This window comes from Mastigoproctus giganteus, chromosome 8 (genome assembly GCF_048544385.1).
Source record: "Mastigoproctus giganteus isolate SK-2022 chromosome 8, ASM4854438v1, whole genome shotgun sequence".
NCBI classification, from domain to species: Eukaryota; Metazoa; Arthropoda; class Arachnida; order Uropygi; family Thelyphonidae; genus Mastigoproctus; species Mastigoproctus giganteus.
The window spans coordinates 126,510,121-126,536,699 of NC_143582.1; the positions used below are offsets into that span (position 1 = coordinate 126,510,121).

Consider the following 26,579-nt stretch of genomic DNA (forward strand, 5'->3'; position numbering starts at 1 on the left):
TGGAGAAATAGTTTTCAGTCCGCCTTGGATCAAAAACACGACACTCCAAATCGATTTTCCCCTTTTGGAACATTTTTAAGAATAATTTTTTTAATTCAATACAGATTAATAATTAATTCAATGCAATGAACAAGCTATATCAAAATACATAACTGTATTTAGTGTACATATGACTGCCCTGAACCACATGTACCTATTTGACACAGTCGAGCTGGACACTTGCATGCCTGTACACGCAGTGGGGGATCAATGCTGTTTTAGTTCACTTTCCGCGTGGGTCGTAGGTTGGACACCACTGCTGTAAATTGTCTTAATAATGTTAATCAATTGTCCACCAATATTTGCCTCTTTCAGTGCTTCCCATAAGAGTTTTCTTGGAACACTGTCATATGCCTTTTCAAGGTCAATGAAAATAATAAAGATTTCTTTTCCTTTCGATTGGCATTTTTCAAGGACCTGTTGAGATATGGTCTATACATGACCTCCTGGCTGAAAAACCACTTTGTTCTTCTGACACCTCGATTCGGGCTTCTAAATGGTTCCTGATCCTTTTCCAAGAGTCTTTAACAGCAGGTTCAGGACGCATATTCCTCTGTAATTTGAACAGCTTTTCCGATTTCCCTTCTTATAAATTGATGTAATATATTCTGTTGTCATTTCTTTCGGTATTTCTTCTCCTCTCAGTATACCATTTAACAGTTTTTGTATCAAAACAGCCACTCCTCTTCCTCCGTATTTCAGAAGTTCCATATAAACTCTTCCAGGTCTAGGTGATTTGCCATTCCTTCCTTCCTTTAGTAAGCGTTCCACTTCCCTAACAGAAACTTTTTTAAGCCCGAGTCTTCCACACCGAAATCCTCCACCATCTTGAACCCTTCCCGGCCTTCTTTTAAAAGTCCTTCATAGTACTTCATGCAGTCTTTCAAAGGTATTAATTGCAAACCAGAGTTGTGCTTATTCTGTTTTCTCAAACTGGTGATCGCTTGAAGTCCAATTTGATATTAATAGTCACACATTTCCTTTCCCATTCTTCATTTTTCACTTCTACTACCGACTGATTGACTATTTTCTTCTTTTCAACATAAATGTTCCTATATGCATCATTCCTTTCACTCAGTCGTTTCTGATTTGTAAGTTTCTTTTCCTCTACAGCAACTCTTATTTTCTCTGTAATCCAGGTGTTTTAACAAGAAAATGGTCAGATCCACATTTGGCTCCACTATAAATTCTGACATATTTCAACACGTATGTCCCTGAATGTTTTGAAATAATGTAATCTATAACTGATCTAATTTGTCTGGTCTCCTGCGACACAAGTATATTTATGGATATCCTTGTGTTGGAAAAATGTGTTGTTTATTCTCAAGTCGAACTGTTCACAAAGATTGTGTAGTCTATCTCTGTTGTCGTTCCTCTTTTTCTCTCCAAATCTTCCAATAACTTTGCTATTTTGTTCGTTCCTACTCTTGCATTGAAATCCCTCATTATAAATATCTCTTTGTTCTTAGGGATTTTTTCTATTAGTTCTGTCAGATCCTCCCACAATTCATCCTTCAAGGTATCAGCAGGGTCATTAGTCGGGGCATATATTCCCAAAATACATATTTCTCTCCCATACATTGTCAATTCCAATGAGATCATTCTTTCATTAATAAATTGCCAGTTTTTGATGTTATGTCTTAATTTCTTTTTAACAGCAATAGAAACTCCTGCTCTTGCTCTTTCACTCTTATTGACTGCTTCAAAAATGGTAGTATTTTCCCATTATTTCCTCTCCACATCCCTTTTTCTTTGTCCCTGATAACACAATGATGTCTAAATTGAATTTTTGCAGTTCATCCGGAAGAAAGTTTCTTTTAGTTGAAAGACCTTCAATATTCCAGCATCCCAAAATTATTAACCTTTTTCGTTTGCCGAGTCGTTTCCGAAAGTGCAGTCCATTTTTATTTTCACTTGTAGGTCGTTTAGCGTTTGTGTATTTTTTACACTGAACAAGGAGGTAGCCCATTGCAGCAACTCCCAACCTGGAGGACCAGGTTTTCTCTCTTAATCTGGCCCCTACCCTTTGACCTGTCCAGCTTGGGAGGCCCTATCAGTATCTAAGCTGCTGCCGACTTAGCTCTCCAGGTCATCGGGACTCGCCAAGGTGGAGAATACCATTGGGGGAGGTATGTAGTATAAAATTGTAGTAATATATAATATTACGCAGTGCAGGAATTGGAAAACGAGACTGTTGTGAGATGATGCTGGTGCTGCCATCTACTAGTAGTAAACATGAAATGAAAGTGATTGTTCCTCAAACACCGCAGTCAAGGTCAGCAGAAATTGCTCCCATTTCAGAACATAGTATAAGCTGAACTGCATGTCTCTCCTGTGTCTGTGTTATGGAGGGAAAATGGAACAAAGAACAAACACCAAGTTTTGTGTTCAAAGTGCCATAGAAACATTTCAAATAATGAAGCAAGTGTATATGGAGAGAAGTGTCTGTGTTGTGCATGTGTGTATGGAGAGGCATAAACGTTTTGCCCATGGAAGAGAATCACTGGAAGACAATGAACATCTAAGCCCAGCCTAGATGTTTGTTGAAAATGGTTAGATCGCCAGAGTTGATTGAAATGGGGCAGGAAATCATTACCGATGTGCAATGCTCCAAATGATTTCAGAAGATCTGTGCATTAATAAAGAAACCATTCGACAAATAATAGGAAATGAAGAAGGAAATGATTTGAAGGAAATGAAGGTCTGTGCACAGTTTGTTCCACATTCATTAACAGACAATCAATGACAGGCACAAGTTGAACACTGCAGAGAACTCAGGCCATTGAAAGCAAATCCAACTTCCTGAATTTGATCGTTACAGGTGACAAGATATGGTGTTTTCAGTATAATCCTGCAACAAAATGCAGAGTGGAAGTTGACAAACTCTCCTAAAGCTAAAAAAGTTTGCCTAGAAAGGTCAAAAATCAAAGCCATGCTCATTCATCATCTTCTATGATAGCAAGGAAATTGTGCACAAAGAGTTTATGCCCAATAGTCAAAGTGTTACTGCAGCTCACTGTCTGGACATTTAAAACGTTTGTTGCAGAGAATCTGTCGTATGCAGCCTCAGTATGGAGGAGACGGCAGTTGGTTCCCCTTGCATGACAACACACCAAGCCACGAGGCTCTAACTGTTCGGGAGTTTTTGGCTAGCAAAAAAGTCTGCATTCTTTCTCACCACCGTAATCCTCAGACTTAGCATCATGCAACTTCCTTTTGTTCCTGAAGCTCAAGGCACCACTTAAAGGCTGTTATTTTCATGATATCAACACCATTCAAAGGGCTGTGATGAAAACATTGGACAGTATACCAGTCACAGCCTTCCACCAGTCATTCCAATCACTTTGTGATCGCTGCGTGCATGTGTGGATGTAGGAGGAAGCTACTTTGGATAAACCAAGGTCAGTTTACTCGTACACAGGATAAATTTTTCTAGCATCACTCTTGTTTTCCAGTTGCTGTACTGTGCATATATAATATGAGGGTTGTTTAATAAAGAATGATACAAAATTTTTCTTGAACAACATGAATATTGTTGTATCTGTGGTATGCTATTACTGATTGTTATGACATTTATTCAATTATATATATTTTACCCTGTGTTGATTATTTCAGAAAATGGTATCCCTCTGAAGACATACAGTCATTTTAGAAGCATTCAAGATAAACAGAGCTCTCGAAAATTTAATTCTGTTGTGAAATCATTAGGAAAATCAGGTCATCATATTCGAAAATGTTTGTTTGATCTGAGTGAACAGATTAAGTCAAGCAAAAATGAGTGTGCAGATCTAGCATTATTGGTTCAATCATTCTATTCTGATGTGGAGAAAATATTGACACAACACTCTCAGATGAAAGGTATGAATGATTGCATACTAGTTCATTATTCTTTTAAATTCACAGATTATAGAAAGTTCATAGCAACTATATCTATAGGAATTGAATAGGTTGATCAGAGAGAGAACTCCAATAAGTTATTAGTAAATCGAAATTCAAATTTGGAAGGGCTAAAAGTAGGAAACTTGCTTCTTGCCCAAATGGTAGTCGAACCTTCTGGTCTCTTGCCAAAACTATTGGTTGCAATTACTACATCCATACATTCACCTCTGTTATCTCTTGATAGTTCCATAGAAAGATAACGGTGACTTTATTTTCCTCTAACCCTTGCATCTGGGTTGCTGTTACCAAGAAAGGCTTAAGTTCTGCAAATTACAGCATCTGGAGACTAAGCACCTGCGAGGTGATCTGATTGAGGTGTATAAGACCTTTAGAGGGGCTTAGAGGGGAACAGGTATCCTGTGTGTTATCAGACACTCAGCCTAAAACACTGATGGATCCAATATCTCTATTACAGAAGATTTAGGAGAAGTCCGTTGGCCTGCCTCCCTAAAATCCACTCATGCACACCTTCTCAATGGTAAGCCCTGTTATGTCACTTAGGTGGCAACGAACGTGTAGAGTGGTTCTCTTCAAGACACCTGGTCAGCGTGAAGAGGAAAAGACCAAACCCTCCAGCATGTGACAGCACGACAAAGCAAATGGCCCTCAGTCCCCAGCAGCTTTCACTCTCCCTCTTACGGCAGCAAGAGGATCAGAGTGGAAGCAGAGGGTGCTAAGAATCTCTGGGTACGACCGGCTGCCATGCACGGAAACTGAACTTGGCCTGTTATAACGTAAGATCACTCATCGGTGAAGACAGGATATTAGAGCTGGAAAAGGAATTAGAAAATGTGAATTGGAATATCATCGGTTTGGCTGAAACAACAAGAAGAAACGAAACACTTATAAGTTTATCAAGTGGAAATCTGCTGTACACCAATGGAAACAGTGAAAGGAGTGAAGGTGGAGTTGGGTTTCTGGTCCATAAAGATTTTAAAAACAACATTTTGGAATTCAAAAGTACATCACCAAGGGTGTCAAGACTAACACTCAAGATTTCTAAGAGGTACAAGCTAAAGATTATAATGATTTATGCACCAACATCGAGCCATGATGATGAAGAGGTTGAAGAAATGTACACCGAAATTGAGTCTTCTAGATGAGCAGAAAACCCACTACACTATTATTATAGGGGACTTCAATGTTAAGGTTGGAAAAAGGCAAAACAGCGCAGAATGAGGAACTATAGGAAATTTTGGAATTGGTGAAAGAAGTAAAAGAGGTGAAAGACTCTGGAATTTGCAGAATCTTAAGGACTGTCAATAATGAACACTTTTTTCAAGAAAAGGGTGAACAGAAAATGGACATGGAAGAGTCCAAATGGATTAACAACTAATGAAATCGACTTCATCCTCACTAACAGAAGATATATTGTGAATGATGTTACCGTTCTGAATAAGGTAAATGTTGGAAGTGATCACAGAATGGTAAGATGTGCACTTGATGGAAATGTAGGAAAGGAAAGGAAAAAACTGACTCGAGTAAATAATACAAAGGTCTTTGAGATAACAGAGGAGGAGAAAAAACAGAATGTACTGGAACTTAAGAACAAGTTTGAGCTTCTGCAGACTGCTCAGAACCTAGATATCGACGAGGAATATTACAACTTTCTGAAAGTGATAAAGCCCACGAAACCTATAGGGAAAAAGAAATCCAAAGAAGAAAAAATTAGTCAAGACACACTTGTCGTGATGGACCGAAGATGACAAATGAAGAGCAAGAAAAACACTGACAGGGAGAAAATTGAGTATACTGAGTTATGCAAAGCCATTAGAAAGAGACTCAGAGAGGACATAAAAAGATTTAACATGAGAAAAGTAGAACAAGCATTAAGGGAAAACAAAGGATTTAAATCAGCAGCCATGAGCAGTAATACAGAAAGACAAATGATACTGAAACTGAAGAATAGCGATGGTGTACTTATAAACAGCAGAGAAGGCCTAATTCAAATAGCAGAAGACTATCACAGAGAATTATACAAGGAGCAAGGGAATGATGCCAGCAATGGTGCCAGCAGATATTAAGAGTAGGAGACCGGTGGAATTACTTAACAAGTACAGGTCACTGATGAAAAAAAGCCGTGAATTAGGGTTGAATTTGAAGGTGTCTGCAATTCTGCCCAGACACGATAGGAGGGAGTATATGATGAGAGCCCTGTCGACCAATTTGGCCCTGGAAAGATTGTGCAGGGCTCAAGGGGTAGAATTTTTTTCAGCCTGGTCTGTACTTGTTAACAGGAGAGACTGCTTCTACAGGGATGGAATACACTTAAATAGAAAGCGTGCAAGAATGTTTGCCGAGGTTATCGAGGCAGTGTTAGGAGGGTTGGAAAACTGCTAGATTGGGGGGATACAAGGACTAATAGATTAACAGTACCCACTGGCAGAGGAGAAAGTGATTCTTGCATTGCTTCTATTGGAATGAGCAGCAGCTTGGAAAATAAGATGCAGGATATTTCAGAGACTGCTGGGAATCATTGGGGTACAAGTAAACACATGGATTGTGTTAGGGTGGCTAAGAGGAAGAGCAGGTGCATGTATACTTGCGTGTACACCAATGCTAGGAGTCTAGTAAATAAATTTGATGAATTTGAGGTATTGCTCAGAACATCAAAGGCAGATATTGTTGGGATTTCAGAGACGTGGTGTCACACAGATATAAGGAATGCAGAACTGGAATTTGGGGAGTACAATGTCTACAGAAAGGATAGAAAGGGAGGAGGGGTTATGCTATTAGTTAAGAAACACATAAAATCCAAGGAAGTGAAGCCAGTCGACATCGCTGGACAGTGCAGTGTCGAGTCAGTTTGGTGTGACATAAGCATTGGGAGATCAAAATTGAGAGTAGGAGTGTGCTATAGGCCTAATGACTCTGATGAGTATAATAAGAAACTGTACAGAGAAATAGAGTGGGCCAGTAAATCAGAGAGTCTTATTATGGGGGATTTTAATTTCCCAGATATTGACTGGAATTTGGGGGCTGGTCACTCACACACTAGCAAGGCTTTTGTGGATTTATTGGATGATTGTTTTCTACATCAGCATGTTCGGGAGGCAACTAGAGGGTGTAATACTCTTGATTTGATTATCAGTAGTGATTCTTCATGCATTAAGAATCTGCAGATAAATGAACCACTAGGTGGCAGTGATCACAGTGTTCTGAAGTGGGATTTACTCAAAGAGGTAACTACCATTAGGGGTAAAGGGAAGGGGTACTGCTTTCGTAAAGGCGACTACGGTAGACTGAGAAAGTATTTAAATTCTATACAGTGGGATCAACTGATGATGTTACCAACAGCAAATTCAAAATGGGAAGCATTCAAAGAACTTATCTTGGAAGCTAAGATTTTCATACCAACTAAGAAATAGGGTTTACTATTTCTTAGTTGGTATGTAAAGGCTTCTGGGCTTTACATACCAACTAAGAAATATTGTTCAAGGTTTAGGCCTAAATGGATGTCAGATGAACTAATGAGGCATATGGCAGAGAAGAAAAATGCATGAGATACATACAAATTAACACGTGACACAGAAGCCTATGATAGATACAAGTTGATCTGTAACCAAGTTACAAAGGAGGTTAGGCAGGCGAAGGCAGATTACGAGAAATCCTTGGCAAAGGATGCGAAGAAAAACAGCAAAGAGTTCTTTACTTATGTAAACTCTAGAAGGAAGGGGATGAATCAGATTGGTCCACTTGATATCGATGGGTCAAGTGTTGATGATCCTGCTCAGGTAGCTGAGCAGGATGCGAAGAAAAACAGCAAAGAGTTCTTTACTTATGTAAACTCTAGAAGGAAGGGGATGAATCAGATTGGTCCACTTGATATCGATGGGTCAAGTGTTGATGATCCTGCTCAGGTAGCTAACAAACTAAATGAATATTTTGCATCGACATTCACACGTGAGGAGTTATTCAGCGAGGGGAATGCCAGAGGTGTATTCAACTCTGGCAGTAAGCTAGAGAATCTTGTAATAACTGAGAGTAAAGTGGAGGAGAAATTGTTGAAGATAAACACAAGAAAGGCACCTGGGGTGGATGGAATCTATCCAGTTATATTAAAGGAGGCAGCAATGGAAGTAAGCAAACCCTTAGCCATAATTATGAGAGCTTCCTTGGACTCAGGGGAGGTACCCATGGACTGGAGATGTGCAAATGTGACCCCAATTCACAAAGGAGGATCAAAGGCTGACACAAGTAATTATAGACCTGTGAGTTTAACTTCTGTTCCCGGAAAATTAATGGAGGCACTGGTTAAAGAAGCACTGCAGGATCATCTAGACAAAACTTCAGTTATAGCTCAGACACAGCATGGTTTTGTTAAGGGGAAGTTTTGCCTGACCAATTTGATTGGATACTATGATGCAGTCACAAAAGAACTGGATGCAGGGAATAACTGATATTATATACTTGGATCTTAGAAAGGCTTTTGTTACTGCTGCACATGGAAGACTGCTGCACAAATTGGAGCAGTGTGGCATTGGAGGCAAATTGCTGCTATGGATAAAGGGGTGGTTGAGGGGGAGAAGACAGAGAGTGGTAATCAATGGACACTGCTCATCGTGGACTAATGTTATTAGTGGAGTCCCTCAGGGTTCAGTATTGGGTCCTTTATTGTTTTCTGTATTTATAAATGATATTGATGATGATATATCAAGCTTAATGTCCAAGTTTGCAGACGATACGAAGGTTGGCAGGGTTGTCAAGGACACTATTGACACTATGCTGCTGCTGCAACAGGATCTGGAAAGGTTGAGCAGATGGGCTGAGAGGTGTCAAATGAAGTTTAACATTGACAAATGTAAAGTACTACATATGGGAAACAGCAACCCAGAGCAACGTATCAACTCTGTGGTACTACACTGACAGTGATAGAGAATAAAAGGGACCTGGGGGTGGTTGTGCAGGCAGATATGAAGTTCTCTGAGTAGTGCAGACGGGCTGCAAGAGTAGCTCATGGCGTATTGTCAATGATATATAGGAATGTTTCTAGCAGGGATAAGGAGGTGATTATTCCCTTGTATAAGGCAATGGTCAGGCCACACCTAGAGTACTGTATACAGGCCTGGAGACCTCATTTCAAGAAGGATGTAGAGCTGCTGGAACAAGTACAGAGAAGGGCAACAAGATTAGTGAATGGAACAAAGGGGTGCTCTTACGAAGAAAGGCTTAAGTTTTGCGAGTTACAGTGTCTGGAGACTAGGCAGCAGCGAGGTGATCTGATAGAGGTGTACAAAGCCTTGAATGGTTTGAGCATGCTCAATGCTGATGGGATTCTTGCTCAGAATAATCACCTGAGAGAGCATAAATTCAAATTGGGGAAAGACAGATGTAGGATAGATGTGCGGAAATTTGCCTTTAGCCAGCGGGTGGTTGGTAGGTGGAGCAGACTTCCATGGCTTGTCGTGGAAGTTGATAGCCTAAATAAGTTTAAGGCTAGGCTGGACAGGTATTTCGAACGAACAGAGGGGTGAAGTGGTTATTTTTTTTTTTTTTGGCTGATGCTGCATAAGCTTGCTTTCTTGCATCAAATGCCTCTACTAATGCTAATGCGGAAGATGGATTGCAAAGTAGCAACACATACGACATACCCGATGGCTCCTCCGTAGCCAGGTGGGAAGGAGCAGCAGTGCGTAGCACAGGCTTCTTGATTAGACCGGAGTTCAAGCCTGTCACCACCAAATACGGAGGATGCGGAAAGGTCAGGGAGTGACCACCGCATATTCCCGGAACAATATGGCCTTAGTTGCTAATGCTCCTAAAAACCAAAATAACAAAATAACGACATACCCGATATTCTTCCTGATGAGGTAGAACATGCATTGAAGAAAATGAAGAATCAGAAAGCCCCGAGGGAAGATGAAGTTACTGTAGAGTTGTTAAAATTGGGAGGAAGAGACATAACATAAAAACTGGCAAGGCTCTTCACAAAGTGCATTATTTATTTTGGTTTTTTTTTTTAGGAGCATTAGCAACTAAGGCCATATTGCTCCGGGAATATGTGGTGGTCATTCCCTGACCTTTCCGCATCCTTCGTATTTGGTTGTGACTAGTGCATTAGAAAAGGTGTGAGGCCTAAGCAGTGGAATAATGCAATCATAGTTTTGCTGCATAAGAAAGGAGATAAAACAGAAATTGAAAATTATAGACCAATTAGCTTGTTATCCCACATCTACAAGTTGTTCACAAGGGTCATTACTAACAGATTAGAAAGAACACTTGATGAGAATCAACCAAAAGAGCAAGCTGACTTTAGGACAGGATTCTCAACTATGGATCACCTTCACGTAATATCACAGCTAATGGAGAAAGCAAATGAATATAAAACACCATTATGCCTGGCATTTGTGGATTATGAAAAGGCATTTGACTCCATACAGCATAAGGCAATGTTTCGGGCACTGGAAAGACAAGGCAAAGATACCCCATATATTATGATTTTGAAGAAAATATATGAGAGTGCTACCTCCTTTATTAGACTAGACAAAGACAGTAGGAAATTTAAAATTGAGAAAGGAGCTCAAGGAGACGCAATATCTCCGAAGCTGTTTACTGCTGCCCGTGAGAAAGCTTTCAGAAGATTAGACTGGTCGCAGAAAGGAGTCAATGTGAACGGAGAGTACCTAAACCATTTACGATTTGCAGATGACATTGTGGTTATAAGCCACGATCCCAAAGAATTATAGGAAAATCTTAATCAGTTATGCACAGTTAGTAAGGATTTTGGACTAAAGATGAATATGGCTAAAACAAAAGTAATGATGAACAAGTATGCTACAGAAAGGGAAATAATGATTGAAGGAGCAGTAATTAAAAAGGTGGAGTCATATACTTCTCTGGGACAAGTTATTAGCTGTAATAATGATAATTGGCTGGAAGTCAAGAGAAGAATAAATTTTGGATGGATAGCATTCAGGAAATATAGTCACATACTGAAGGGCAATATCCCAGTTTGTCTGAAATGTAAAATAATGAACCAATGTATACTCCCCCCCACCATGACTTATGGAAGTGAAACTTGGACACTCACCAAAAGAATGGAAGAGAAGCTGAGAACTACACATCGAAGAATGGAACGAATTATATTGGGAATCAGACTGTTAGATAAGAAGAGAAACACATGGATTAGGCAGCAAACTCAAGTAAAGGACATTTTTATCAAAACTAAAGAACTAAAATGGTCTTGGGCAGGACACATAGCTTGAAGACATGATGACAGATGGACTAAGAAAATAACAGAATGGTACCCAAGAGGAGCTAGAAGAAAACCTGGAAGACAAAGATGGAGATGGATAGATGAAATCATGAGTTTGTAGGTAGTAAATGGATGGCCAGTGCTCAAAACAGAAGGAACTGGAAAGTTGCTGGAGAGGCCTTCATCCTGCAGTGGATTGAAAATGGCTGATGATGATGATGATGAAGACCTTTAATGGTTTGAGCAAGCTCAATGCTGATGGGATTCTTTCTCTTGCCCAGATTAATCAATTACCTGAGGGGATTTAAATTCAAATTGAGGAAAGACAGTTCTAGAATAGATGTGCAGAAATTTGTCTTTAGCCAGAAAATGGCTGGTTGCTGAAACAAACTTCCATCTGTCACTGTGGAAGTTGACAGCTTAAATAAATTCAAGGCTGAACTAGACAAACTTTTGGAGTGAATGGATAGATGAAATGGGAAGGGGTTTTTTTTTTTTTTTTTTTTTGGCTGATGCTATATAAGCTTGCTTTCTTGCTTTCAAGCAAGAAAGCAAGCTTATATAGCACCAGCTTTTTTTTTTTTTTTTTAGGAATTTGTAAGTTTTGTTAAAACTGAAAAATTGTACATAGACACTTTTAAATATAATTTTATGCTATTCTCACTGTATAGCCAGAAAATAGAGTGAGATTATTGTGTGAAAAGTAAAATCAAGAGAAAAATTCCATATTAAAAAAAAAAAAAAAAAAACCTGTTGTTGAAAGGGTGCACCTCCTACTTCAATTTTTTAACTATTGAAATATAAATCTAATATTTAAATAGTTAAATTTATATTTATTTATATTTATATTAAACATCATATTTAAATATAAAAATTACTACTGTTACTTGTAAACTCAACTAAAAGATGGCAGCATTTCCCTATAGGGAGGAGCTATATATATATAGAGAGAGAGAGAGACAAAATTTATTGATATTGCATTGAAACAACCTTCAAAGCATGCATATATGTACGTACGGACTTGTTCCACAGTGCCCAAATATGGAAGTCCATATGTGTGTGTGTGTATATATATATATATATATATATATATATATATATATATAGAGTCGTGATAAGAAAAAGAGTCGGTGATTAATAATATGATTCCATCACTGTAGGTCCACCGTGATAGTATTATTGCAATAGTAATCATAGTGGCAACGATGCAACAAAGCAAGCTTATGCGGCATCAGCCAAACAAAACTTTTCATATTATTTGTCCATTCCCTCTTATAGTTTATCTAGTCCTCCTTCAATTTATTCAAACTATCCACTTCCACAAGGCCTGGTAGAAGTTTGATCCTGCAACCATCCTTCCTCAAGTTGAATTTATGCACCCTCATATGTATTTTGTTTGGCATCAGCCAAAGAAAACTTTTCATATTATTTGTCCACTCCCTCTTATAGTTTATCTAGTCCCTCCTTCAATGTATTCAAATTATCCACTTCCACAACACCTGGTAGAAGTTTGTTCCAACAATCAATGTTCCAACCTTCTGGCTGAAGGCAAATCTCCTGAAATTGATCCTGCAACCATCCTTCCTCAAGTTGAATTTATGCCCCCTCATATGTATTCTGAGGAAGAGAAAGAATTCTATCAGCATTGAGCTTACTCAACCATTCAAAGCCTTAAACACTTCAATCAGGTCAGGCCTCTTTGCAGGTGCCTAGTCTCCAGGCACTGCATTTTGCAGAACCAAAGCCTTTCCTTGTAAGAGCACCCTTTTGTTCCCCTCACTAATTCATTGCTCTTCTTTGCACCAGTTCCAGCAGGTCCACATTCTTCTTAAAATGAGGCTTCCAGACCTCATCTTAATATACACAGAAAGCAACAATGAACCCATTACTGAATCCCATGGACTAATAATATTAGTCCACAAAGGGCAGTGCCATTGATAGCTACTCTGTCTTCTCCACTCACCCATCCCTTTATCCACAGCAGTAACTTGCCCTTAATGCCACACCGCTCTGGTCTGTACAACAGTCTTGTATATGCAACGATATTAAAAGCCTTTCCGAAATCAAGTGTACAATATTAAAAAAAATTTTGTATCCAGTTCCTTTGTTACTTCATAGTGTCCGATCAGATTGTTCAGGCATGATTGCCTTCAACAAATACATCCTGTGACTGCAGTATATCTGCATTACTATAAACTGTTATTTTTCCTGAAACAGAAATCAAGCTAACGGGTCTGTAATTACTCAAGAACCCCCTTTGAACCCTTTTGTGAACTGGATATATGAGGTGTGTCAATAAAGTTTCTGGAATTGGAACTGGTGCAATAAAAAGAATACAATGTGAAGGAGCACTAAAATGGTTTTATTTTTATTCATAGGAATCATCACATAATTTATTGCACTTATTACACCATTCTAAAAGTTTCTGAAAAGACTCAGCGATGACATGCAAAGAGATTATGTTCAGTTTGGAGGTTACACTTTTCGTTATGTCCTCAAGCTTGGGAAACAGGAAGAAGCCTGCTGGTGCTAAATTGGGAGAGTAGGGCAGATGGCTGATTTGTACAATGCCATGTTTCTTGAGAAATGTCTTTACAAACACAAGAGAGGAGTGGAGAGAAGGGACATTGTTTTGCAATGAAAACTACTACCTTTCTCTCAAAATTGCAGCCTCACCTGGGAAATGCACTTCGGTAGTCTTTGAAGCACCTGTATGTAGAACATGCCATTGACTCTCTTCCCATTCAGGTATCCCAGGGGCTCACATCTGGTGAGTTTGGTCTTGGCACACCCAGGATCCTGAGCTGGATATCATCATCCTTCTCTTTCTTGGTGATTCCCTTCTACTTCTCTCTCTCTCTCTCTCTCTCTCTCTCTCTCTCTCTCTCTCTCTCTCTCTCTCTCTCTCTCTCTCTCTCTCTCTCTCAGGGTAACTCGGGAATTTTTTTTTGGCTGGTGCAGCATAAGCCTCAGGCTTCCTTGAACCATATAGCTAATAATAATAATAAATAATATTCTTTGTGAATCACACCCTGTTTGTAGGAAACGTGATCAGTGTCATCTTGATACTGGATTTCTAAACAAAACGTTTGGACCTTGGTATTATTTTGAAGTCCAGTGTGTTTTCTGACACTTCATCTCTGGTATTACTGAAACACCTAACATTCGTCTCCACTGAAATATAGTTGAGAAAATTAGGATTGTCTTAACGAGTGACGTCTTTGCATGATGACACTCTGTTGCTCCTTCTCATTTGTGAGGCACAAGTTTTGTACAGACCTTCCTTCCCCTAAATCTTCATGCAGAATTTAATGAATCATCTCCTTATTCACATCCAACTCATCAACCATCATTCTGAGGGTCAAACGATAATCACTTGCCACAATTTCCCAAACTTTTGGAACTCTCTCCTCATTTTGAGAGGTTGACCGATGCTCACTTCTTGGGTCATCACAAACCTCCTCACATCTGTCTTTGAACTACTTACACTATTCAGACAAACTGGTATGACTTAAAATCACCATAAACACCATAAACTTAAAATCACCATTTCAAATGTTTCTGTTACAGATTTTCCCAATGTAAAGCAAAATTTTATATTTAATTTTTATTTTATTTTAAATTTTATAATTTTATATTTCTTGCTCCATTGCAAAATCATGACACGGAACATTAATGATACTAAAAATCTGTCAACTTATTGAACAATCTTTGTACCACTGTCTGTTAGAAGAAGTTTAAACTACAACATACTCTACTGTTTATTTTCAAATCCATTGAACATGACTGCAACAGCACCAGTCCAGGAACTTTGTTGCCACATTTCATACTTCATGTTTCCAGTTCATAAGGACCTCCCATGAATCAAAGGACACAGGATATTCTCATAATTATGACTGAAGGTTTGCTTACCTCCCTAAATGTAATTGTATAGATCTCATCCACTCTTGTTGCCTTTTTTATAATTAGTTTCAACTTTTCAACAATTTGTCTAACACTTTTCTCTCAGTTTTCACAAAGTTGTTTAGCTTCCTTCTAGAATTTGAAAAACTCCTGGCATCCCCATCCTTTAAAAAATGACTTCTGTGTGAATGTCAATGCAAAATGCCCATTCAGTCCGTTGGCAACCTGAGCAAGATCATTACCAATTAAACCATTCACATCTAGTGGACTAATGTGTTCATCCCCTTCCTTCTGTCATTTATGTAAGGAAAGAAGTCTTTGCTATTTTCTTTGCCAGAGGCTTCTCTCTATGTGCCTTAGCTTGCCTAACCTTATTCAGGACTTGATTGCAGGCTAGTTTTTATCTACTGTATGTTTCTGTGTCGAAGTTAGCATTAGCATTAGTAGAGGCATTTGATGCAAGAAAGCAAGCTTATGCAGCATCAGCCAAAAAAAAAATAAAGTAAAATAAATAAATAAAAAATAACCACTTCCACTTCACCCCTCTGTTCGTTCGAAATACCTGTCCAGCTGAGCCTTAAACTTATTTAGGATATCAACTTCCACGACAAGGGATGGAAGTCTGTTCCACCTACCAATCACCCGCTGGCTAAAGGCAAATTTCCGCACATCTGTCCTACATCTGTCTTTACTCAATTTGAATTTATGCCCTCTCAGGTGATTATTCTGAGCAAGAGGAAGAATCCCATCAGCATTGAGCATGCTCAAACCATTCAAGGCTTTGTACACCTCTATCAGATCACCTCGCTGGTGCCTAGTCTCCAGACACTGTAATTCACAAAATTTAAGCCTTTCTTCGTAAGAGCACCCTTTTGTTCCATTCACTAATCTTGTTGCCCTTCTCTGCACTCGTTCCAGCAACTCTACATCCTTCTTGAAATGAGGCCTCCAGGCCTGTATACAGTACTCTAGATGCGGCCTGACCATTGCCTTATACAAGGGAATAATCACCTCCTTATCCCTGCTAGAAAAATTCCTATATATCATTGACAATACACCATGAGCTACTCTTGCAGCCCGTCTGCACTGCTCAGAGAACTTCATATCTGCCTGCACAACCACCCCCAGGTCCCTTTTATTCTCTACCACTGTCAGTGTAGTACCACAGAGTTGATACGTTGCTCTGGGTTGCTGTTTCCCATATGTAGTACTTTACATTTGTCAATGTTAAACTTCATTTGACACCTCTCAGCCCATCTGCTCAACCTTTGCAGATCCTGTTGCAGTAGCATAGTGTCAGTAGTGTCCTTGACGACCCTGCCAACCTTCGTATCGTCTGCAAACTTGGACATTAAGCTTGATATACCATCATCAATATCATTTATAAATACAGAAACAATAAAGGACCCAATACTGAACCCTGAGGGACTCCACTAATAACATTAATCCACGATGAGCAGTGTCCATTGATTACCACTCTCTGTCTTCTCCCCTCAACCACCCCTTTATCCATAGCAGCAATTTGCCTCCAATGTCACACTGCTTCAATTTGTGCAGCAGTCTTCCATGTGTAACAGTATCAAAAGCCTTTCTAAGATCCAAGTATATAATATCAAAGTTATTCCCTGCATCAGTTCTTTTGTGACTGCATCATAGTATCCAATCAAATTGGTCAGGCAAGACTTCCCCTTAACAAAACCATGCTGTGTCCGAGCTATAACTGAAGTCTTGTCTAGATGATCCTGCAGTGCTTCTTTAACCAGTGCCTCCATTAATTTTCCAGGAACAGAAGTTAAATTAACAGGTCTATAATTACTTGTGTCAGCCTTTGATCCTCCTTTGTGAATTGGGGTCACATTTGCACATCTCCAGTCCATGGGTACCTCCCCTGAGTCCAAGGAAGCTCTCATAATTATGGCTAAGGGTTTGCTTACTTCCTTTGCTGCCTCCTTTAATATAACTGGATAGATCCCATCCACCCAAAGTGCCTTTCTTGTGTTTATCTTCAACAATTTCTCCTCCGCTTTACTCTCAGTTATTACAAGATTCTCTAGCTTACTGCCAGAGTTGAATACACCTCTGGCATTCCCCTCGCTGAATAACTCCTCATGTGTGAATGTCGATGCAAAATATTCATTTAGTTTGTTAACTACCTGAGCAGGATCATTAACAGTTGACCCATCGATATCAAGTGGACCAATCTGATTCATTCCCTTCCTTCTAGAGTTTACATAAGTAAAGAATTCTTTGCTGTTTTTCTTCGCATCCCTTGCCAACGATTTCTCATAATCTACCTTCGCCTGCCTAACCTACTTTGTAACTCGGTCACAGATCAACTTGTATCTATCATAGGCTTCTGTGTCACGTGTTAATTTATATGTATCCCATGCATTTTTCTTCTCTGCCATATGCCTCATTAGTTCATCTGACATCCATTTAGAAACCTTGAACAATATTTCTTAGTTGGTATGTAAAGCCTAGTAGCTTCCAAGATAAGTTCTTTGAATGCTTCCCATTTTGAATTTGCTGTTGGTAACATCATCAGTTGATCCCACTGTATAGAATTTAAATACTGTCTCAGTCCATCATAGTCGCCTTTAAGAAAGCAATGCCCTTCACTTTAGCCCTAATGGTAGTTACCTCTTTGAGTAAATCCGACTTCAGAACACTGTGATCACTGCCTCCTAGTGATTCATTTATCTGCAGATTCTTAATGCATGAAGAATCACTACTGATAATCAAATCAAGAGTATTACTCCCTCTAGTTGCCTCCCGAACATGCTGATGTAGAAAAAAATCATCCAATAAATCCACGAAAGCCTTGCTAGTGTATGAGTGACCAGCCCCCAAATTCCAGTCAATATCTGGGAAATTAAAATCCCCCATTATAAGACTCTCTGATTTACTGGCCCATTCTATTTCTCTGTACAGTTTCTTATTATACTCATCAGAGTCATTAGGCCTATAGCACACTCCTACTCTCAATTGTGATCTCCCAATGCTTATGTCACACCAAACTGACTCGACACTGCACTGTCCAGCGATGTCAACTGGCTTCACTTCCTTGGATTTTATGTGTTTCTTAACTAATAGCATAACCCCTCCTCCCCCCTCCCTTCCTATCCTGTCTATCCTTTTCTATAGACATTGTACTCCCCAAATTCCAGTTCTGCATTCCTTATATCTGTGTGACACCACGTCTCTGAAATCCCAACAATATCTGCCTTTGATGTTTTGAGCAATACCTCAAATTCATCAAATTTATTTACTAAACTCCTAGCATTGGTGTACATGCAAGTATACATGCACCTGCTCTTCCTCTTAGCCACCCTAACACAACCCATGTGTTTACTTGTACCCCCATGATTCCCAGCAGTCTCTGAAATATCCTGCATCTTATTTTAAGTTGTAGCAGTTCGGATTGCAACTGGGATATCATTAACCCTTGCATCCATTTATATCTCACCGAATTATCCTTGCTCCCTGATAATTTATATAATCCCATGCATTTTGCTTGTCTTCCTCATCAGTGCATCTGACATCCATTCAGGCTTTGAACAATATCTAAGCCTTGAACAGTATCTCTTAGTTAGCATAAAAAAGCCTAGTAGCTTCTATGATTACTTACCTGAATGCTTCCCATTTAGAATTTGCTGTTGTACCGTCAACAGTTGGTTCCACTGAATAGAATTTAAAAACTATCTGAGGCCACTGTAATCACTCTTACAAAAGCCCTTCCCTTTGCCCTAGACAATATTTACTTCTTTAAATAAATCCTACATCAATACACTGAACCTTGGCTTTTGATCCTGGCTGTTGCTCATCTTTGGATAAATTCCATTTATCTGAAGATGAACATCATTAATGGAAAATTTTGGAGAAACTTAGGCACTTGCTCTCAAAGGCTCTTTCCTAAGGCATATTTGGCATAAAGTTTTACTTAACAAGCTTTCCGTCTTTTGATTTGCTATCTGTTTTTTCTTACCTGGGTAGCCAGGCCTGTCTGTGTGATACCACTCACTGAATGTGATAGTAGACAGCTCTGTCTTTTAACTTCTTTACTGGTACTGGAGTTCCCAAAGGTTTTATTCTTTCATCTACACTCTTTTTCTTCTGTATATTAATGCCCTTCTGTTAATTTGGAATTCTGTCCCCAGTTTTGTGGATGATAGTAAATTTTATTCCACCTTTGAGTTCAACAAATCCATTCCCTGCTCTATTTGTATGTATCCCATGCATTTTTCCATCATTGAATATCCTTCATTAGTTTCTTAAATGCTGAACTGGGGGTAATTTTCCACTGGGGTAAAGTTAAATATAGTTAACTTCAGTTCTTCTATAAACCCACTGTTAAGTTTCTCATAAAAATGAGTCTGCTGCTCTCATGCATTATGTTCAGCAATGCTCAAATTGCTAAACTAAACAAGATAACATATCTGTACTAGGGAAAACTCCGATCTCTAAAATCTCTTGGTATAAGCATAACTCAAGTATTGCTTTATCTATATTAAAAAAAAGAGGTTTTTGCTATAAACTCCCAGCTCTGCTTTTATTCTAAACAGTTAATGACTGTAAAAATCTACCATGGAATATTATTCTCATACCCTGGGTCATGTCCTCAAAACTTTCCTTTTAAAATCCCTTTACTTTCCCCTGAAAAGGCAGCCTAGTTAATGACTCCTCATTCACAAACTCACTCCATTCTTATCACATTCAGTTTCTGCTGCATACCTTTTCACAGATTTTCTATGGCCACTGTTCTTCTCATTTAACATTTGTAATTCCACTTGTATTTCTATATTTATCCCTTCTACTTCTGTTCTTTGGAACAGCCTTCTGCTATGTATTTCTGGAAAATGACAGTCTGTAAAAATCCAAGACTGTCTTTTCAGCATTGAATCCATACACAGTGCTAAAGTATTATAAGGTTCCAATGGCTTTTGTGTTTGTAATGACTAATTTAAAAAAAAAGAAGAAAAAGTAACTGTAACCTAACAAGCAACCTGTTAATCAGACTGTGCCATCAAGAAACAGGCAATAACACAACTAGTCCTCTTCCATCCAGGTTAGAGAAAGGATTTTTATGAAGACGGCTCAAAGATGTGAGCTATAATGTGTGATCCTTTCATTTAAATATTTATGCATTTTTCATTAACATTTTTAAACTCTAATAACAAAGTTTTTATGTAGTTGATGTCCAGTTCTGTTTTTTTTTTTTTTTTTCATATTCTTTACCATAGCTTGCTTCAGTAATCTAAATTAATGGCTGTAAGGATTATGTTAGATTACTGAATTTATTTCTAAGGCCATATGCCTTCTGATTTATTAACCCTCTAGCTGGCATGTGAAATTTTCAGCAGGTGCTGCTGAATTTTATACATCATTCTTTGTGGTGGGGGGGGGACAATAAATTTCTTAAAATACCAAATTTTAAAATTTCATTCTTAATTCTGCCATTATAATTTGATAAAATCAAAAAACGTCTGATCTTATCAAAAAGACAACTATATATGACAGCAGTTCTCAAACTTTCTGGGCCCACGCCTCCCTTGCACCTGTAAAATTTTCCCAGCGCCTCCCTTGAAGTAAAGCATCTATAATTATGCAATTTCTTATTTTAATATGTTAATACAATAATTATTAATACTACATGAAATAATAAGCATCTGTAGTTCTAAATTACTAACGTAATTTAGAACTACAGATGCTAAATTACGTTAGTAATTTAGAACTACAACTTCTAAATTACTAACGATTATTATAAGTAATCACACCAAAAACAATAAAAAACACAATCGCACACTGCTGAAACCATATTTTCAACCATGCAGCTAATGCTATACTATGCAATCTACCTATATATGTCATACGTAGTATGCACTAAATTATATATATATTACATTACATCATATCAACATAATTCATCAATCCATTTCAGCAAAATATAATATTTTTTTTTCCAAATGTTTATCTCATGTTTATATCGAAGTTAGTGAGATAGGTGGCGATAAATGCTTTAAAAAATAGGTTATAAAATTTAATGTTATGTTATTAAAGTTTATTTATATGTATATTTTTTTTAAATTTATATATGTTATGTTATGAAAATTACATTTCTGTTAAACTTTTCGCACCTCCTTTTGCACTAGTCTGCGCCTTCCAGTTTGGAAATTGCTAATATATGGTAGTCTTGTTATCCAAAAAATAAAATAATATAATCCCGGCTGCCTTACACTGTAACCTTGGGGTAGCAATTTGGATGGGAAAAAAATAAACCAAAACTCCATGGAAAATTAACATAGAACAGGTGTTTTTTGATTAACATAGTATCATAAAGAATTTTTTTATGGCTCTACTTTTCCAATTAAAAAATAATGATGCAGGTAAGAAGTGAATACTGAAATTCAAACTGATATAATTCTAGTAGATGATTGAATATTTAAGTTTTTTTTGTTTCTTTGGCATACAGAACACACCATGGTAAAGGTTCTATTTATCTACATAGCTTTAGTGACTTGCCCAGAAAAGAAACTGTTTCTTTTGTGGGCAAGCCACTAATAATTAATAAACTGGGTTAATAAATACATAGTTAATAAATTGGGGTTTATTAACTATGTTTAACTTCTATACAAAATGGAGTATTAATCTTTGTTACAAGTAAACAGTGAGCTAAAAAATCACTAATTAAAATGTAGAAACCCTCCTCCAGGTTAATCAAAAAATTTTCTTAGAAATGTACATTTGAACGTAGTAGTAGTGGCATGTGATGCAAGAAAGCAAGTGTATGAGCTTATGCAGCATCAGCCAAAAAAAAAAAAAAAAAAAATCACACCATTCCCTCCAAATGCCTGTTCAGTTCCTCCTTAAATTTATTTAACCTATCAACGTCCACAACGACAGATGGAAGCTTGTTCCAGCAATTAACCACCTGCTGGCTAAAGGCAAATTTCCACACATCTATTCTACATCTGTCTTTTCTTAATTTGAATTTATGCCCCCTTAGGTTCGTAATCTGAACAAGTGGGGTCCCATCAGAATTCAGCATGCTCAACCCATTCAAGGCCTTATACACCTCAATCAGATCACCGCGCAGGTGCCTAGTCTCCAGCCACTGCAATTTGCAGAACTTAAACCTCTCTTGGTAAGAGGATCCCTTCATTCCCGTCACCAATCTTGTTGCCCTTCTCTGTACACGCTCAAGTAAATCTACATCCTTCCTAAAATGAGGCCTCCAGACCTATACACAGTACTGAAGGCGTGGCCTGACCATTGCCTTATACAGAGGGACAATCACCTCCTTTTCGCTGCTAGCAAAATTCCTGTATATCATTGACAAAACCCCATGCGGGTCTCTTGCGGTCAGTTTGATCAACCCAAAAGCAATAAGTCACCCAACAGAGCTTAATTCCACTTTCCTTACTACTTTTTCTCTACTGACTGTACGTTCTGGTGTAATCTCCCCTCATGCTCTTCATCAACATTGCTAGATTTGCTCTGAGAAATTCAGAGGAGTGCAAATAATGAAACTTGATTGGTATTGTGCCATTTTTCTGTAAGTTTCAGTCAGCTTTTGTCAACTAGTTCTTTGTAATGTTATCAATAAAGCCATTCACTATGAAGTGAAACAACTGCCAGACATATTACTTAGCAGCAGCCATTTTGTCTTCCAGTTCTTTATTTTTGCAAAACAAAAGTCTGTTTTACTTGGGTACCAATAAATATGCCACCCTTCTCTTTTGCATCTCAGACAATTTTGGAAAAATATGTTTGAAGGTATTATCATAATTCAGAGGATTCAATGGGTTAACAAATTGTTTGACCAGTTTCAGCTTGCCAAAGAGATTGATTGTTTAATACATTGCATGCATCAGGCTGCAATTCAATTTTGGCAGACCTTCTCTTCTCCTATAGTGCTTAACAACCATCCCACTGTCCTAGAGGGAGAGAAGGCAAGGGAACTTAGCAAAACCAACTTGCAAACCTAGAGGGAACCCTAGCATGTTGAGATCCCCACACATGTCCACATTTATAATGGTCATACTTGATCTTCTCTAGCACATGCTTCACATTTCCATACTCTTTTTTTTTTTTTAATATGAATAGAATTCTCAAAAGGAATCAATTGGTATATAATCTTATTATGAAGTAACATGGCTTTCAGACGTTTACTTGAACTGTCTTGAACTGTCGTGTCTTGAACTGTCTCCACGGTGGCATTCCAAAACTTGGTGCTTTCTTTCTTGTTATGCTAATAATGGTATGCTTCATCTGATTTGGACCCATATAATAACCAAAGTCTAGAGATAATTTAAAACTTTATTTGGCTAACTTTGTACTGCTAACTGCAAAAAAATAAAATAAATAATTAAAATACAACTTATATTATATGAATAATACAGGCTCTTATATATCACAATATTGGTATGCATTTGTGTAAATACATATAAATATTCAAATTATTTCAAAATATTCACTAGGGAAAAAACCAGTGACACTTTTCGATTCAGTACACAAAACACACATAGAAAACAGCTAAACAATTTTTTTTTGTTACATAGGGTAATTAATATTTAACTTCATTACAACACACAGCAGTAACTGACTTGGAACTGCTTCAGTTTTCACTAGATGTGAGATTTGCAAATTGAGGCCACTGGTAGAGGCTGCCACGGTGGTATCTATCTCATATTTTAAATAAAATGAATATATGCTTTTGGCGATGTTATTTGTTAAAAAAATTGTTTCAGAGTAACTCACGAGTGCAGAGTTCCTGTTACTATGCAATTGTTCATCGTGATTCCATGTTGAACACTTGTATAGTAATCTGGTGTAATCTTATAAACTGGCTTAAAAATTATTTTTATTTTTTTCTGTATTACATGCATATATCACATATTGATTTAATATATATATTTCCACTACACTAAATTTTCAAAGTTATTACATCAGCTGTAGTAATCCAGTGATTAAATATATATTTTAATTGATATACAGCAAAGCCTCCATTAGTACAAAATATAAAATGATATTAGACCTTATTTAATACGATTCGAGATTCAGTTAGTATGAGTTTTTATTCCAAATTGTGCCAAAAATTACATGTGGGTTACATCAATGTGGATTACGACCTTACATCAATGACTCACACCACGTTGCACCACCAAGCACTCATTCATCAGTCTGCCTCTGCCTATTGTTGTGTGAAGATATGCTGCAACTTGTTATCCTATACATGTACAGTACTGTATTATGTTTTAAATTTTGATAAACTGCCCCTGGAAAATATGGACAAATGGAAGAATACTTGTAGTGTAAATAATGCAAGTGCAAAAAAGAGGAGGCCTTGTATTATATTAGAACAAAAATTTGATGTAATAAAACGACATGCACGTGGCGATAGCAATTCTAAAATAGGCCAAGATGTTGGAATGCATGAATCTATGCAATATTATAAAATACGCAAACAAAATAAAGAAAAATGTAAAGTTGCATCAACTTTTTTTGTGGCTTGCAAACAACTGCTTCTAGGAATAGAAGTGTTATAATAATAGAAATGGAGAGTCTCTTATCAGTGTGGGTGGAAGACTGCAACCAAAAATGTATTCCTCTTAGCAAGGCAGCAATTCAAACAAAACCTTTGAGTCTCTTTAAGGTAGTGAAAGAAAATGGATTTTATGCAGAAACTGAAAAAACTTTTATTGCAAGCAATGGTTGCTTTGACCATTTTAGAAATCAAATTCAATTGCATATTGATAAAATTACTGGTGAGTCTTCAAGGGCTCTGTAGCTTATTGGTCTCCTGACCACTCAGCTACAGAGCTACTCAGCTACTCAGCTTTGACCACTCAGGAGAGTGGTCAAAGAGCGTGTGCTACTGCACTTTGAGTGCAGTAGCACACACTCTTTGAGTAGACCAGAGTTCAAACCCCTGACTGCTAAATACGGTTGATCTGCCAACCCGCACTGGATCAGCATGGCAGATTATGGTCCATTTCCCTCAACGTGAATTGTTGAGTAGGCTTCCAATTCCATGCAGTGTGTTGATGATGGCTGCAGTTTAACTTTTTTTTTTTTTTTTTTTTTGCCTTCCAGGGCAGATAAAGAAGCTGCATTTAAATATCCTGATATTTGGGAGAAAATAGTGGAAGAAAGTGGTGGATGCACAGACCAACAAATTTTTAATGTTGATGAAACTGGATTATTTTGGAAAAGAATGTCTTCCAGAACTTATATTTCCAAAAAAGAAAAGTTAACCTGGATATAAAGTGGCTAAGGATCGTTTACCACTTTTATTGGGAGGCAATGCAGAAGGAGATTTCAAATTGAAACCAATGCTCATTTATCATTCATCAATTACTCACGCTCTTAGAGGCTACAATCAGCTATTGCTTCCAGTTTTTTGGCTTTCAAATAAAGCATGGGTGACTAAAGCTCTTTTTGAAGACTGGTTTTCGACATATTTTTTTCCCAGCTGTTGAAAATTATTGCAAGGATAACAATATTGCTTTTAAAGCATTATTGATTTTAAATAATGCCCCTGGTCATCCAACTACACTTGTTACATTGTGTGAGAATGTAAAAGTCATTTTTTTACTAGCAAACATAACATATTTATTACAGCCCATGGACCAAGGAATAATCACAACATTTAAGGTGTTGTAAGAAAAATGACCAAAAAAAGTTGGCAAACTGCTACTAACCAGGTCCATTATTTTGACATTCAGCACTCCAAATTTTCCATCTTCTGTTAAAGCAGGTTACTTAAACTGCAATACCTTACATCCTGAATCGCATTCGCTGCTTTTAAGTGCCAGAAGTACAGCCATGCACAGATGGCATGTCGAGGCAATGCTGTGTGTCCTATTTGTGGCTCCAAGGAGCAGTCCCAAGAAGAGTGTACAGCTTCCTTTCCTACTTGCCCAAACTGTAAAGGAAGCCATCCTGCATTTTCTAAAGCCTGTGACCTTTGGAAAACGGGGAAAAAATCCAGAAATATAAAGTAGAGCAGCATAAAGTCACATACCCTGAAGCAAGAAAGCAAGTATTGATAATCATGCCTAGCTGATCATATGCATCGGTCACCAGAAGTAGCTGCTCAGTTGCAACACAAACAGATGTCTCCATAGAACTGAGTAGTTTTTTTTCCACCTGTGCCAAAACTGCACTAACATCCAAAAAGAAACTGTCAATGAGATCAGCAATACACTGATCAGTATCCCAACGAATGCTATCTCAACATTGCCCGAAACAGCAAAATTAGTAATTGTTGAAGACCAGGAAAAAGTGAAACCATGCAATAGCAAAATGGAAATTGGTGTTCAACGAGAGGATGACAACTCAGTATTAGAATTACATGCTAATGATACCATAGAAATAGGACACCCAACCTTTTCCAGGAATGAAAAATTAAAACAAAGCAGACTGAAGTCTTCTCAGAAAAAACAGTCAGATCAATCTTCCTCAATCAATCCCAAACAATGAATAAATTCCTACAATGGAACTG

General features: G+C 37.8%; 1 protein-coding gene across 1 annotated transcript in view; it reads left to right on the top strand.

Moving 5' to 3' along the window:
- The first annotated feature begins 2,151 nt into the window (after positions 1-2,151).
- Positions 2,152-26,579, top strand: part of LOC150081811 (uncharacterized) — a 108,558-nt gene continuing 84,130 nt past the window's right edge. The window contains exons 1-2 of the mRNA XM_090379717.1: positions 2,152-2,168; positions 3,655-3,897. Coding sequence (XP_090235843.1) covers positions 3,891-3,897 — 7 coding nt within the window. The 5' untranslated portion in view covers positions 2,152-2,168; positions 3,655-3,890. The remainder of the gene's footprint in view (positions 2,169-3,654; positions 3,898-26,579) is intronic.